Genomic DNA, 17,175 nt, shown 5'->3' on the forward strand with positions numbered 1-17,175 from the left:
CGAGCTGATAGGACACGGTGCGAGAAAATGGCAAATGAGCATTTAGAAGACGCCGTGGAGCATTTTGGTCCGAAATAATTCATGATTCCGGTGCGGGACGAAGGAGAAGAAGAGGAGCGAAATCTGCCGTGCCAAGAAGAAGAAGAGGGCAAAGAAGAGGAGGAGGAGGAGGAGGGAGGAGGAGGAGGAGGAGGAAGGGGGAAACAGCGGAGTTTGATGGAGTTGTGTGCGCTTATGCCGGTGATTTTTATCCATAACGCACAAGACTAGTCGAACGACGCGCTGTCATCATGTTTGACTGCATGGACGTGCTGGCTGTGAGTCCCGGGCAGATGCTGGATTTCTACACGTCCAGCCCGTCTTCCTGCATGCTGCAGGAGAAGGCTCTGAAAGCCTGCATCAGCGGACTGGCGCACAGAGAGTGGCAGCACCGCCGGAGCGCACACTGTAGGTCCAACTTCTCATCATCTGTTATTATTGCTGCTGTTGTGGTTATTACCTCACTGCGAGCTGTGAGGGTGAGCTCGAAATGATGATGGGCCAGTGCAGGTCGCGTCACAACAAGTTGCCATAAAGGGCCTCGAAATTAGGCTATGATCAGATAATCAAAAGTCTCTTTTGCTCATTTCAAATCAGACAAATTAGGGAACAGTCCTTTAAAAGTTAAAGGAAAACTGAAAAGTGATGAAAGCATCACTTCCTCTGAATTTGAGGAGGAGCAGCTCTTAAAATAAACACTCAGGTGGAATATTGTTTGGCTGACATACTAAATGATTCAGTTTCCCGCTGCTTGTCTGTTATTTTTGATGTCAGATTCAGCAGAAAACTCTACAGAGCCGTCACCCAAACATCATGTTTCACTCCTACCGTCCGCCCTAATAAATTCTCAGCAGTGGAAGCAGCCGCGACCTGCTGATGTATGGCTTGTCTCAGATCAGTTCAGTTCAGTTCAGAGAGCAGCAGGCTGGAGGAATGCAGAGAGTAAACACAGGCGGCGTTTCCACACCTCCTCCCCGGCCGCACATGACAGGAGGGGCGGCCTGACGGGCTGCGACCTGCGCTCCCTGACACTGATTTAGATAAATGACCCCGCGGACTTTTCTACAAGATTAGCGAGCTGCTATCGGAACATGTCAACCTCTCGCGTTTTGAATTGGCCCAGGCTGATAGATGGACTGCTGCTAGTTTTTTAGTCGAGGATAATGAGTGGATGCTTTAAAGACAGCTGCATTCATACATATTAGAAGTGATTCCTTCTAAAAATAAGACCACAAGGCATTGAAGGGCTTCATATGAGGATACAATCGTAATTATTTCAGAGCGAATTAAAGGCAGAGTGGTGAAATGGTGAAATGGTTATTAATTAGATTATTGAGATTATTCCGGTCAGAAAAATGGGCACACTTTTTTAATAATCCTATATTTTGGGTAAAAGTGTATTATCTGTCTTGTACAGTTGTTTTTTTTTTAGAAGAATATAGTGTGAAATGAGCAAAATAAACCAAATATGAATTAATTAATTAATTAATTAATTAACAAATGATAAAGTTATAGTTAATTAAACATTGGTTAATAGTTATTTAACTGTTGATAAAACATTTATTAAGTTATAAAGGTTTAAAAACATCCGCTGCAACTAAACAAATATTGTTATAGATAAGCGACACAGTATTTATGAACCATTTCCAAAGTATTATTAACATCAGTGGCAACTTCACATTAAACAACTATCAACTAAAGTTTAATTAACCATATGTTTACCATTCATTAATGTTTTTATCATAAAGTGTAAGAAAGAAAGTTAAAGAAAAATGCACTCAATATGATAAAGTTATGATAAGATGTATTGTAAAACATGTTTCCTCAGCCTCAGAGGATCTGGATCACTTTCACCCACTGACCGTGTGCTCATGAGGCACTTGTCAGTGTTTGTTTTTCACTGTCACCCTGCTGCTGCTGCTCCGTGATTTATCCTCCTCTGATAATGACTAGCCTCCAGCTGTCATTCTTCAGCAAGTGTTTGCTCAAGGGCACTCAGTCAAAAGAGGCTCTTATCAATGGAGGGAAAGTGCAGAAAATGACAGCTGTCACCTTTAACCTGAGCTGCCTCTCACTCCGCTCTGCTGCAGGTCAGGGTTTGGTGAATGTGAGAGGTTTTTCCTGACAAATTACTTTGTCATTTAACATTTTTGTCTTTAAAATATCCCAAAACCCTAAAGAGAAAGCGCTATCACAAGCTCATCAATGCAAGGTAGCATCTATAAATTACTTTTGCAGAGCAACAATCATAACCCAAAAATATTCTATGTACTTTTATGTGACAAAGAAAGTTGAATGATCACCAGTTAGGAGGCTGGAGCCGGCCATTTTATGGAACTTTTGTTTGAAAAATTATTAAAATGATGAATTAGTTAACTGCTGCTCAGAAACTGATCAATCATCTAATCATTTTAGCTTTCAGAACGATAATAATAATACAGCAGTGGGATGCATGTTATTCCTGACTTTATGCTAATCCTGATGTTAACATGTTTATGAGTAAAAATAATAAAAAGCGATGGGGAAGTTATTTCTTTAAAAGTTTGTATTTACAGAAGCAAATGTTTGTAGCACATAGAAATGTATTTGAAAAATGTGACATATTTTTGTCATTTTTGAACTAAAGAAAATGCTTATGCTAACACCTTATTCTATATTACCATCAATTTCTCGGACACTCTTACGAACAGTTCTCTGACAGGGCCGTGGACATGACTGAGGTCATGAGTCCTCCAGTGCACCTGTCCACCTCCTCAAAAACGTTTGACCAAATTCCCCCTAAAAAATCTTACATTTTTTAAATTATTTTTATTTTTCCCGTTCTGTTATCCCATAAAGTGTTAAACTAGTTGAACCTGTTATTTTAAATTCCTCATGAACTTAAACGCTGCCCTTTCCTCACTAGTTGCAGGTGTCATGTAATTGATGTTATTTAGTTCACGATGTTTAACAGTCTCTTCTGTCAAAATCAGCTCATTTTCACGCTTATTATGGATTGCTTATTGTTTGTAACACTGTAACATAAGTAAGGTCAAGTAGAATGCTATGACATTTGTTGCAAAACATCATTTAAAATGTCATTAAACACTTGATCTATTTTTAATCCTTAAAAGGAACCGTTCACATAAATGAAGTTTGAATTAAAATCTTAAAACATAACGAATGTATTAGCAGATGGAGGAGGACACTGTAACATTTAGGCTTTATTGTGGTAGGTTCTACTCCTTCAATAGACTCATTCATGGGTAAAGTTTCATAAATGCGACTCCACAGGTGTAAACAGTTGTTGAGTAGTTTGTTAAAGGTGTGGACAGAGTTTAAGAAGCTGCTGCTGGGGCTGCTCTTGAAGAGGACCATGGTCAGGATTTTAACAATATTTGAGGTCAAGACTAAATCCCTTCATGCGTCCCTCGCCCCCTCAGAAAATGTATTTTCTTCTTTTTTTTCTTGTATTTACATAAAGGTCAAAGCACTGCCTTCTGCACACCGCCAGGAGTAAAACACTGGCAGAGTAACACTTACTTACTGGCCCAAATGTAGACAAAATGAAACATATTGATTCTAAAAACACGGAAATCAGCCTATAAAATAAACACCATGAGTACATGTTAAATTCTAGGATGTAATGAGATTAGCAGCAACTCCTCTTAGGTTGTTAAAATACAAATCCTTAAAAAATGTCTTCATTAATACCACAGAAGCTGCGGGGTCAGTTTGAATGGATTGATTCATTAATTAGCTTATTTCAGTTGTCTAGAATAAAAAAAAAAAAATGCCTTTAATTTAATATAATGTTTGGTGTACACTGGTTAACCAACTTAAAGTCATTTTTGGTAACTAGAAGCAGCACACTAAGGTGCTTTGATTGCCGTTGTAATTAGACAATCAGTGGCCTTTAACACAAATTCTCACGCTGGCCTTTTCAGACAGGACTAATGAAGCGCTTAAAGGGACAAAAGAAGATTCTGTTGATTTTTTTTTTAAGTGTTCGCACGATGCAGCTTTGCTGGTCTGCAAAGCTGCATTGGTCTTTTGTGCTGTTGGACAGGACACCCCTGGCCTTCCCCTGTTTGAATAAGAGGCTCTTTAAATAAGACTTTGATTTGAGAAAGCCTCTCGCAGGGTCATTGAAATATTGGTTTATTAATTTATTTGTTCAGGATAATGGAAACCTCCTGGGTGTTAATTAGCTGCATTGACAACGAGCCGACCATTAATGCACTTCCTCTTCCAGTTTAGATGTTAATTAAGAATGATCAAGGACCGTCTTTACAGATAAAATGGGCTTTGCGGCTGCACATGAGACCAGCTCCATATAAAGAAACAAATGAATTTCACATGGAGTCATTTCATCTCATCAAAACAAATTCAAAAGCTATCAGACAAATAAGTAGAAATGTGAGCGTCTATAAACAGCGCTGCTATTGTGACTTAAAAAGACAGAGTGTGATGTTCCAGCATGATATGTGTCGTACAGCTGATGTGTGTTATGGGATAATTGGGGCCTTTTTGTCTTGGAGGCTGAAGCGCCTCTGATATGGACATGAAAGGCCATTAGCACAGCTTGCACACCAAGCTAATTTAGTGGGCGTGTGAAATGAAAGGCGGATGGGGGAGAATAAAAAGCGATGTACAACAGTGAAATGAAAGGAGAGCCACTGATGCCAGGCTTGTTTAATCGACATGATTAGGACAGTGTTAGGGTCCCACCAGGGTTACACTCATCTTGTCATACTGGCCTTTTAAGAAATATCAAATACTATGATTACTACAGACTCCTGCCCGACCATTGCTAGAGAGAAAAGCAACTTTTCATGTTTTATTTCTTAAAGATACATGTTTCATAGAGTCATAGCTTTTAGCCTATAAAAAACTGTTTAACTCTAGAATATAATTTTAATGTGCTTCCTTTAGAGAACCTGATTTTCTCGTGATGGTTTAATTGCTGTTTCAGAGACATGAAAAGAAAACACTTCATTTTTTGACATGACTGCAAGGCGAGTTCATTTATACAGCAGCGTAATACTACATGGCAATTCAAAGTGCTTTACATCAGACAAAAGAGGCATCAGGGATATGAAAGAAAAAAGGGAAATATAAAAAGATAATTATGGTTTGAAATAACTCAATAAAATTGCAATGTAATAAAACTGAAGAGACAGAAATGACGTCTAAACATAAGATATGAATAAATAGCACTACACTGAATTTAATACGTAATACTTTATTACTTACTATACAATCTTTGTTGTTGTCTCTGTATGGTATTTATTATTTTATGAGGATATGGACCTACATGTCTGAAGTAAAGCTCAAGTTAAGTTATGATGTCTTGTAAGTAGATATAAAGACATTTCAAGTGTTTATTAATAAATAGTTTTTGTCAACAACTGTAATTTCTTCAATGAAGAAAATATTATTCAAACTGTCTTTACTTTCTTCTATATTGTCATTCATTATCTGTTTATACAGGAGCCTCCACTTATGGGTGTCGACAGGTGGAGTTGTTAACAAAATCATCATGAACACTTATAATTGCTTTCATTTCTGCTTACAACTGCATTATTATACAACATTATTGTATATACTGCTTATAGATGATAAACAGGAGGGTTATAGTTAAGTCTTGTCATCTAATTAAGGCAGGGAAATCGGAAACCTTTGGAAAATGAAAGAGCAGATATCCAGTTTTCCCGGAGTTTGTTTTAGATATGTGGTGTGTAGAAACTGCATGCAGGAGACACTGAGCAGATATGACCCAGACCAACTGAGAGGTTGGATGGGTAAGAACGTAACAGTTCACAAGATCTGAGAGCTGGACTGATACGTTCACTGTCCTGGTCTCAGTGAGGACAGCTTGGTGGAAAAGCTGCAGCAGTCTGAGAAACTTGTAACGACAAGCTTACAGTAAACAGACCGACTAAAGATGAAAGCAAGAACAGGTTTTACTGAGTCATGCTGACACATGTCCTTGAACACTCACTCTATTTTGGGTCACACTAGACTGATTTTGATTGATTGAAATTTAGTCCAGAACAACTTATATTTCTGACCTGAGTTTTGCACTTTAGCTCCTTCAGGAATTCCAGATAAACACTGGCTTTCTTACATTCTTCTTTGGAACCAAAAAATGATTTGAAGTTTTGACATTTTTGAATGAAATGATCAAATACCAAGTCAGTGAGGTGCCTGATATGATGGATGCAGAAAAACCTCTTTTCCTCTTTTCCAGAGTTCATCCTGTCATTTAATGATTGTTGCTAATAACAACCCAAACCCTTTTTAAAGTCTTTACACCAAGTAGCATAGTGGCAAAACAAAACAAAACTGCCTTAAAACATCTGCACAAATATATAATAATATAAAATATAAAAGATCATGAACGTAAGACAGTCACACAGAATACTGAAAACATTTTTGGGCTGGACAAAATTGCAGATTAACTTGAAGAATGTTAAACATTTCTTTTCAGGTGTTAAATTAAAGACCTTTGCTCCCTAGTAAATGTGAGGCAAAATTGTAAAACTGACCTCCGATGTAACAGCCTTATAGTTGCAGTGGGTTCCCGTGTTTTAACTGTATTTTTTTTATCTAATTGCTATTTCCACAATCCTAAGAATAAAACCTAAATGCTTAATTTTTGGGAAAGTTTTAAGAAGAGTTTTAAGATTGTGAATACTAGCAGGAATATTTTCAAAATTAATCATTTCAGTCTTGAAAAATATCAGCCCAGAAAAGCAAAAATAAAACTATATTAGATAGATTTTTGCCCTCAAATTCAAATTTCAAATAATTATTTACAAAATGTAATCAGCTTCTATACAAAATGGTTCTCTACATTTCCTTACCTGAAATGTATGTATATGTATATATATATATATATATGTGTGTGTGTGTATGTGTGTGTGTGTGTGTGTGTGCGTGTATGTGTATGTGTGTATATATATATATATGTGTGTGTGTGTGTGTGTGTCCCTCAGCTGAAATATTTTCTTTGTTGAATTGAATTTTTTGCCACACCCATCATAGAGCTCCCAGCTTCAGTCCTTTTGGTTGTTCTCTAACAGAGCCGACACCAGAATCCAGTTACATCCACAAGTGCTGGCAGCGGCAGAATAAAATCATACTGCCGCTGTGCTTCTAAGGCCACAAATTCCTGCGGATGCAAAAGAAACCTCTCGCATTTCAGCCACCTTATTTCTTTACCCTCTGCCCTTCCCTGAGCTTTCTCCCTCTGCTTTTTTTCCAGTTTCTCCGGTCACTTTTGATGAAAGCTTTGAAGTTGCCTGCACTTGTCATGTTCGGCGCTGCTGCCGTGGCTGCTTCCCGTCAATGTGTAGTCTGACCTCGGCGCTGCTGTCACCTTGGGGTCACTGTGAGGTCACAGACGGGGTCAAAAGAAGAAGTTGGGGGAGGGTTTTTAATCACATGACTGCGTGGGAATCCCTAAACCCAAACACTAGTTACCTAATAATAGTACACACAGTCAGAAAGAGAGAGAGAGTTTTTTTCTGTCAAAAAAAAGATTTCTAAGCTCTGATGTAAAGCAGGTCCTCACCTTTCCCCAACACCCCCCTCTTCCATTTCCCCACCCGACATGAAGTCAAATGAGTGCTCCTCGTTGATATTTTCTTTTCCTTGAGTCTTGAAAGCTCTTCTAAATATTCCTCTCCCTAAAACGCATTGGAGAGCAGCACAATGCTGCTTCTAATTTGGTGTACTTTGGGTGAACTTTGACCATTTCCTCTGACTGAGCCTGCTGTATGTGAGCTATGCGCTCTGCGCTCCTGCAGAGAAAACCTGGTGGAAAAACACTTCCAGACTTGTTCGAGCGTCAGCTGAGTGGAGGAGGAAGAAGAGGAGGAGGAGGAGGAGGAGGAGGAAGGGGCTGGATTCACTGACTGGGAGTAATATTCTTCTAATCCTCCCAGGCTATGCCCACCGTTCCACACCCAAACCACCACAGCTTTCTCCTTAACACAAACCAAACACACAAATACCCAGAGGATCTGCAGGAAATGCCTGTCGCTTTCAATTACTTTTTTAAAAAAAAAAAAGAAAATTAAGTGTTAGATTTTTTTTTTCTTTACGTTATCTGCAGCAGAAACCAGTTTTGTCCTGATATACAAAGTGGCATCATTGTGTGTAATTGCCTGTGTGCAGCGACAGATTTCGCTTCAGGTTCTTTGCCATCTGTTGGTCATGTGGACCATGTAGGGAGAGTTTTACATGTCACTGGTTTTCAGACTGGAGGACCTGGATAGAAGGACATGGGGAACAAAACAAATAGATGACGCTGCAGGTCTGCAGATTATCTTTACATCACATTATCTTTACAAGTTACCTTACATCCTGCCTCACACTGCTCAGTTTGGACAGGACCAGTGTCAGTGTTCAGGTTTTTCAAGGTGACTGAGGCACCTACTGTATATTTAACAGCCTATAGACAATTAAGTGGTAATGACCATTTTCTATGGCATTAGATTTGTGTCTCAATTCAGAGCAACTGCAATTACACATTTTACACACAGATTGTTTGCACATATGAATTATATTTTGTAGAGAAATTATTATCACACCAAAAATTATTTAATTTGAGCAAACAAAAATCCACTCTGTGTATGTTTTGTCATATTTACTACAGTAAATACACTACAGTACAGAGGTGTACAATTATAACTTCTCACTGTGTTTTTTTGTTAGTCCCATGTCTGTAACCCTGTATATTAAGGTCCTTGTAATGATAATTAAAAGGTAATAAGTCCCTTTAATAAGTCTTTATAAGAAGCTTATTTACATCAATAAGACTTCATACGTGTTAATAATACATCGTTATTGAGTTTCTTATAATTGTTGTTAGCATTACAAACATATTTATAGAGTTCAAACAACTTCACCATTTTCTCACTGTTCAATCTTTACTACTTACTGTTTTACTGTTGCTTTATTACAATTTACATAAACTTTATTATGCATTATTAGCAGTTAATTATAGTAATAGTAATTTAATTAGCATATTATAAGGACTTACAAGAGCCTTATAACCTGCAAACTAATGCTTATTACAAGGACCTAAATATAAAGTGTTACCCATTTTGATATTGCTAAAAAGAAGAAACCTCCATGTTACTGTATCCATGTACTGTACCACGGTGTACACACATTTCCTGTGCAATGAGGGATTATTATGACATTTCTAGTACACTGTAATCTTAATACAATACTGACATGCCAAATGTACAGTGGGAGCAATTGGTTGCTTTAATCCTGGCCATGAAGTGATCCCTTCACATGGTGACTACGCTGTAAGAGTGGAGTCCCCCTTCTGTGAAAAATAGAGCTGCTAAAAGACTCCAGCAGTCTCAGTTACAGAGTTTAATGATGGTCAAAACCAAGGAAGACCCAAATTGTGTAAACCAAAGTCCAGTTATAATTACAGGATAATGCTAATGCTAAATATAGCCTAATAGTAGCTCAAGTAGAGAAAACATGTGCATGAACTAACTGACAAAATAATGTCAATTACACAACCATTTCTTGACTAAGGATATAGTATATAAGATTTCTGAATTAAAATGTCTAAAACTGACTAGAACTTTGTTATATATTTTGTTGAGTTGTGTACTGACATGATCCCCAACGTTTCCAATTATGTTTGGTCACCTGTCGCTATAACTTCGAGAGAGTCGGGGAGTAAGGAGGGGAGGAGACTTAACGTTACGTGAATTTAACTAAAACATTACATTTTTTTAAAATTTAGGTCAACCTCTCACTCAACTCAGTACTCACCATAGACTCCGGTTCTCTCACTTCGCCCCTCCCCTCACCTCTCAGTAAAATTTTGTTCATAAGGTATAGTACATTTCCTCTCCAGCTTCTGTCAGCAGTCAACATTATTACTTCTTAAACACTTGACATTGGAGGTCACCTACATAGATCGCTGCTGCTGTCAGGTTTATTAACTGGAGTGAAGATAAACCCACTTTTTAATCCCAAAAACTAAAAAAATAATCTCCCTCTGTTCAGAGCAGAATCTAACTGTGGGAGTTTATTCCTCCAGAGAGTCTGGCTCTACACCCAAGTATCTCCTCCAGAGCCTCCTGGCTCTGCACAGCTGAGCGCTGGCTCTGACCACCACTCTGCCTGGCCCTCCCCAGAAATGATATATTGTGCATTTAAGTTTACCAATGTTAGCTAACATTAGTCACAAAGCCATGGGTCATGCTGTATCAGACCAAATACGACTTTAGCAGCACACACCCCTGTTGAGTTATTATAATTTAGAATTTTTACTGCTTCTGAATTCGACTTGCCATTTGTAAGAGGAACACTGTTATTTCTTCATTCAAAGTTACATTGTTTCACTTATTGAATATTGAAACTGTGGAGAATGGCACATAATTGACTTGATCTGATGAAGTCACACCAGTGCCTTTTATCGAATCAAGACATGATGGGATTATCAGATCATGTCTTCATGTTATCAGTCAAAACAGAGCAATGTTTACTTATAGTTTTATCAGCCGTAAGTTTGGAGCTGATCCCTCATACTGACAGGCAGTATCATCCTTGTATATCGGTGTGCTCCTGCTGTCGACATGGCTCAGTCCCAGTGGACGGTCCAGTCAGAGAAGCTGTTTTCTCTAGTCTTTCCCCTCATTCTGGCTGCAGCCTACAGCTGGGAGTGTGTGCTTTCCTGTTTGACCCCAGCAGCAGGTTCAGCCAGAGGCTAAGGGTTCAGCAGCCGCAGCAGCCACAGATTTTTCTCTGCCTGTTCTTAAGCCAGCGTCTCAGTGCACGCCTGTCTGTCACCAGCCTTTATTCGTCTAATGGAGCTTTTTGTGTATGTTAACATGCAGGGAAGTCGACTCAAAGTTTAATCACGCAGAAAATGGAAAAAGGCTTCCCTGCACCTGATAGGGCCACACCACATACACCACAGTACAGGTACCCATTGACCACCCCCTCCTTCCGCCTTGTCCCACACACACACAGTCTGAGGGGTGTAATGAATCTACGTTTATGCGTCCCATCTGTCTGCAGGTGGTCACACTGCCTTCCAGACGCAGCCATGAGTTTCAAATAGGCAGCAGGGCTGAATTGTTGGCACTGCCTCTCCTCAGTGTGGGACTACCCAGCCGTCACAAATGCTCCGAAGCCATATCAGTAGCAAAAGTATTTTTCCTCTAGATGTATGTTAAAGTGTGCCGCACCAGCCGGGGAAGGCTAATATAGGCTACATTGCTTTTGTGCTCCAGTAGTCATACATCCTCATCATCATCTCAGCTGAACACCTTGTTTCACTTATTACATGTTTGATACAGGAGGAGGTGTGATTTGACTGTGTGCTTTCTCTGTAGAGATGGGAGAAAAAGACGAGCCACTTCTTTTATCTAAGCAACCAAACACACAATGAAGTATGAGATCAGAGATTTGGGATTTGGGTGTACATTTCTGCGAACCAAAGATGTGTTGAAGGTTTTATGTTGTTACAACACTGTGCTTATGCTCTGGTTAGGTTTAAAAAACAACACCACAAAAGACACTTGGTTTGTGTCAGGAAAAGAAAAATGTTTTGGCTTAAAAACCTGGTTTGTCATTACAAACACGAGAGGAAATTAGAAATTGGACAGTTGTTTCACACTTGGAAATGTTGAAAATGCATATTTTTGTATAGAACATATATACAATTATTTATATACATATAAACATAATCATGTACAGTATGCAAACGCAAACAGTTAACAACAAGATAGTGATGATAATATCATCTGCATCTTTACATTAAAATTTTGACATAAATAAAAAAAATTTAAAAAATAAAATAAGTATAAATATTAAAACCATAAAATTAGTAGACCAAAAAGGAGAGCACTACAGATGTATAACCTGCTAGCAAGTGTGCATTAGTCTGTTTTTGTTACTCAGAGAGAGAAATGGCCTAACTTTGGAAATGTATTTTTAAATAATAAAATGCTGTTTATGTTACACAACGTACATGTGCCTTAAAGTTGCTATTTGTAAAAAAAAAATGTTAAGTCTCTTTCCCAACTCGTCGAATAATGATGCTCTGGGTTTCCCAAGTTAAAAATCAGAGTTGAAAATCACTCCTAGGTTTCTGGCTTCTTGGCCTGGGTTGGCTCTGTGAGCCTTTGAACCAATGAGCAGTACTTCTGTTATGTCCTAGTTGAGCTTTAAAAAGTTCTGTTACATCCAGGCCTTAATATCTAAAATGCAGTTAAAAAAAGTGAGCCAATCAGCCCAGTGGCATCAGTAGACATGGCCACACAGAGCAGAGTGTCATCAGCATAGCTGTGGAAAGAGATGCCATGCCTCCTGCTGACACTGCCCAGGGGTAGCATGTACAAATTAAAAAGTAACGCTCCTAAAACTGGTCCTTCTGATGTCATTCACTACTTAAGGCAAGGCTGTCTCTGTGCTGTGATGTGTTCTAAAAGGTAACTAACATTTTTAATTTAGTGTTTGAGTTTAAAAAGATACTTAACTGGTTCAAAATTAGTTTCTCTAAAATTTAGCTTAAAATGGGAGACTTGAAATTTAGTCTATAGTTGTTCAGCATTAAAATATCCAGGCTACCTTTTATTTATAAGGGGTTTTACTAGAGCAGTTTTAAAATCAGTGGGGAAAACACCAAGCTGTAGTGATTTACTATGGTAAATATGTTTTCAGATAAAGAGTTAAAAATAGTTTCAAAAAGGGAGGTTGGAAGTTGATCAACATTTGGAGGGCTTCTGTCCTGCCTTTATTTTCCTTAGGGTTTCAGCATCAACCAGGTCAAAGCATTTCAACTTTACATCACATTGTACATGGAATATAGGCAAAAGGGGAGTGTGCATGTTTTGCTGGCAAATACCAGATCTAATGTTGATTAGCTTCTCCCTGAAGTAACCAGCAAACTCTTCACATTTGGATCCTAGAAGTTCAATACTGCAGTAAGGTGGGAGATTTAAAGACAATCTATTGTTTAGGATTGTGAATGTTGGTGTTTGTCATGTTTAACAAATACGCTTGACGTGATTTTCAAATACCTTGTTGTAATTTTTAAGTTTTTCAGTGACTATGTTATGATGGATTACTAGTTTTCTTTTTCGCCATCTGCACGTTTAGCAATTCTGCACTCTCTTTTTAGTTCTTGGGTTGGGTCATGAGGTGCTCTGTTTCTGGAAATATGACTAATGATATATTGTCTCTAACAATGAATGATTTAACTGGTTAGAACTTAAATTTCATTTCTTGTTTCTTCTTATAAAGAGAAAGTAAAGTGCCAAAAAAAAGGTACCGTTGGGTACCAGTATCAAATCCCAGGTACCGCTATCAGAACCGGTATTGGTTCAAATGTGAACGATACCCAACCCTAGCATAGATGCACAAACTGGCATCTATGTTCCCCCTGTCTCCCCTATCAGATGGCTCTGGGTATCAGACCACTGGCTCTCCTCCAATATGGTGTCTCACCATACATCTGCTTCATGTGCAAGCTGCTTCTGACTGCTCTCTGCCAGCAACAGAGGGAAACCATTCGGAGCATTTGGGGCAATGACATGACCTGACTCCAATGAAAACAAATGTCTGTCTGTCCTCATCAATGAAACCAGGTCGCACTGCAGTTGTATAAAGAAAGGAGAAATAACATGGCTGATTTCCCCTTCTGAGGTTGTTTACTCTCAGATAAATACCACTTGAAATTCAGACCAGCAAACTTTTCTAAATCCTGAAGCAGCACCATTATGTCAGCTTTATGCAAGTCAATTTACAGATTCTGCAGAACTTTTATGCAGTGGATTCTGTCAGTGTTTCAAAACGAGTCCTTGCTGCCCAAACTGCTCCCTAAACCCAGATAAGAGTGAGAATCTGTAGATTTATAATTCATCTCATTCTAATTAACCTTGGTGGTCTTCTCACTTTCTCAGCCCTTATTACATAGTGTAACATTTATCCTCACATACAGGCCTGTATGTGCCGCAGACTTCTTAAGTCCTGCCTCGAGCCACTGAATGCATAGCTACAAATTTAACATGCACAAAAAGTCACACAGGGTGAATGTAGCGGGAGATTAGATTAAACCACCAGGGAATTCCATGCAAGGACAAGGGTACAGTAATTATAAGAGCTTGTCCCTTACCATCAGTAATTTAGTTTACTGTGATCAAGTACGGAAGAAAGTAATCTAATCAGCAGAGATGCTGGAGAGACTGTTCTCTATTTTCTATGCAGATAGGTTATGTGCATGTGGACAATGGTTTAGTCGCTGCATAGATTCAAAGTCTGGTATATTTTTACTTCACTGTACTTAGTTTGTTTGTAGATGCTTAACTCTATCCTAAAGTCCTGTCAGTGCTATCTGAAAATCATGAGCATACCTGCCATAAAGTATAATGTCTCGTACCTGCTTTCTGTGAGATTTGTTTTCACCAAAGGAAAATATTGGAGCATAGTGTTTTTCCCCTCATTAGCCTTTAACTAGATCTTTTATGTATCTTTGCAAGGAAGCTTTTGCTTGGTTTGTGGCACAGGAACAGCACCCTCCTCCTGTTCCATCTGGTATAATAGTAAACAATGCAAAATATACTGAAACAGTATTGGGTATGCAATAAATCATAGGTGGAGAAACTGTGCATCACATAACTGACTAACCTGAAAGCATTGATTAAAGTTAACTATGTATATTTACTCAAGTACTGTTCTTAAGTATTACGTATTTCATAGGATATTGGATCTAAAAAAATACAAAAAACATTTATTCCAACATTTAGAAAAATACTGAATGCTGGACATGATAACCGGTCAGGCCAATAATCGGTCTACCCATCATATTAAGTAGCATATGCATAAGGACACATAAATGCAGTCCTACCACAGGTTTCATGCTATTCCATTGATTGACAGATGGTGGCGGTTACACAGAAAGAGGTGTAGCAGTGGCTCCATGTCCCGCACCTGTTCCTTTAGTGGTAAATGAGGAGTCAATAGTGGGGTCTTCTGCCTGGAGCAGTTGGATTTCACTCTACTCGTATCCTGAAACCTTTCCCTTTATAGCTTCCTGGATTGCAACCTGGGTTTTCTCTCTTTGACCGACCTTAACATGCTGGAACTTCCTCAGATGTCATCACTAGGAAGTCTTTTCCAATATCTCCTACTTCTGACTCCACTGCTGAGGGAAGCCTTGAGAGGACTCAAACTTTCTTTGAGGACCCCTTGCGCTACCAAGTCCTGAACATGCTTCTTGGATTCCTGAAAGAGATGAGCTGGAACCCTTCTGTGACTCTGCTTTATGGGGTGTGCATCTCAAGTGTGAATGGAGAGAAGAGCCCTCGATGTTTCACAAGCAATTCACCCAGTTAATGCACTTGGGATGGTATATCCCTCTCAGGTGTAGGGGTCTCCCTCAATAGCCCTCACATGTGGCACACCATCCTCTTCTTCAAATGACAAGTTCTTTGGTCATAACCTCCTGTGACTTACATAACTCTGCGAGTCATGCTCTAGCTTAAATCGTAATTGCTTTCTCCCTCGAGTTGAGCAGCCTCACAGACTTTGCTGTCAGTTGCCTGAGCCCGGACATTGGCAACAAGTAGTCCACAAGGCAGACTAGTAGCAGATGAGCCCTCCACCAACACCTTGCATTTTGTCTTGGGTGGTACTCTGCAGAGGCCTTCAATGACCTTTTCACTGCATGGTATAATGCTGACATGCTGTCTCCCTGCTACTTTGACATAGCTGCTCCTCCCACTGGGGCCTACACATTGCTCTCTTTTGTCAATCTTCACCAAGACACGTCTCTATTGAACCTCTTCATTCTGCTGACTGTGGCAACCCATCTGAGTGCATTCTATGTCTGCCTGAAAGCACCCAAGGACTGGTATGACTAGACCATTGGCAGCTGTCAAACAAACCCACTGAGCAGGTCACAGAGCCGATTCACCTCCTTCAAAATGTTCTCTGAAGAAGGCCTCAGTGATAGTAGTGACCTCCGAACCAGTGTCGAGGAGGCAGCTTGTTTCCACACCACTGATTTTTCTGTCAACCACAAGGCACTCTCCAAAAGCATCTTCTCTTTGGGTTTAGTCCTCCCCTTTCTCTGTGTCTACCGCCTGGCAACCAACAACAGCTCCGTGACCATCATCTGCACAACGCCACATGCATCATTTCCCTCTGAATTTGTTTCAGTCCTTGCAGGCTTAACCTTGCTTACCATTGCTTTGTTATTTTGGCACAACCTGCTTGTGTGTCCCAGTTGGACTACTAGTATAGCAGATGAGATGTCTTTTAGTGGTGGCTTCTTTGGTTTTCCAGAGAAATGCTGTCTCTTCCTGATCTCACTAACTGCTTTAAACAGCTCCTACTGCCTAGCAAACAGGCCCTGTATGCTTCAGACTCAGACTCAGATGACTTTATTAATCCTTTTGGGAGGTTCCCTCAAGGAAATTGAAGCTCCATGTCACTCACAGCACTGTTACACACACAGTAGAAAGTATACATATAAATAAATAAATATAAAAAAACACTGTAAGAATAAAGTTAAATGTATTATATACACATACTTGTATATAAATATATATATATATATATATATATATATATATATATATATATATATATATATATATATATATATATATATATATGTATATATATATCTATATATCTATATATATGTATATGTATATATATATATATATATATACATATATATATATATATATATATAGATATATATAGATATATTTCTAGACTGTCCTTCAGTCTCTCATGCAGTGTTTCCAGGGTTGGGGCAGAGGAGACACATTCAGCAGCTGCTGCATTGACGATGCCCCAGGTTCAGTTTCTGGATGGTCCAACCGTGGGGACTTCCTCCTCTTCAGACTAAGTGATAGCCGGTTGCATGAGAGTGACGAAGGTCAGGCCCCTTTTCTCTTAAGCTTGCATTTACATTTCTCTGCACAAGAAGTTATCTCAAAGGCCCAGTACAAGCTGCTCCTTCAGCTTGGCCTCTGCATCAGGGACACGTATTGCATCCTGGCGTTTCACTCAGTTGAGTATTTCCTCAAGGTCATCAGCATAGGCACAAATGGTTTTACCAGGTATTTGCTTTCTTTCATAGAATTCTATAAGTCT

At 39.1% G+C, this 17,175-nt stretch overlaps 1 protein-coding gene across 1 annotated transcript in view; it reads left to right on the forward strand.

Annotated features, from left to right (window-relative positions):
• Positions 1-290: 290 nt before the first annotated feature.
• The window catches only part of LOC140993502 (retinoic acid receptor beta-like), a 101,670-nt gene continuing 84,785 nt past the window's right edge, over positions 291-17,175 (forward strand). Inside the window, exon 1 of the mRNA XM_073462958.1 lies at positions 291-447. Within this exon, the coding sequence (XP_073319059.1) occupies positions 291-447 (157 nt within the window). The remainder of the gene's footprint in view (positions 448-17,175) is intronic.

This window comes from Pagrus major, chromosome 3, assembly GCF_040436345.1.
Source record: "Pagrus major chromosome 3, Pma_NU_1.0".
Classification (NCBI taxonomy): Eukaryota; Metazoa; Chordata; class Actinopteri; order Spariformes; family Sparidae; genus Pagrus; species Pagrus major.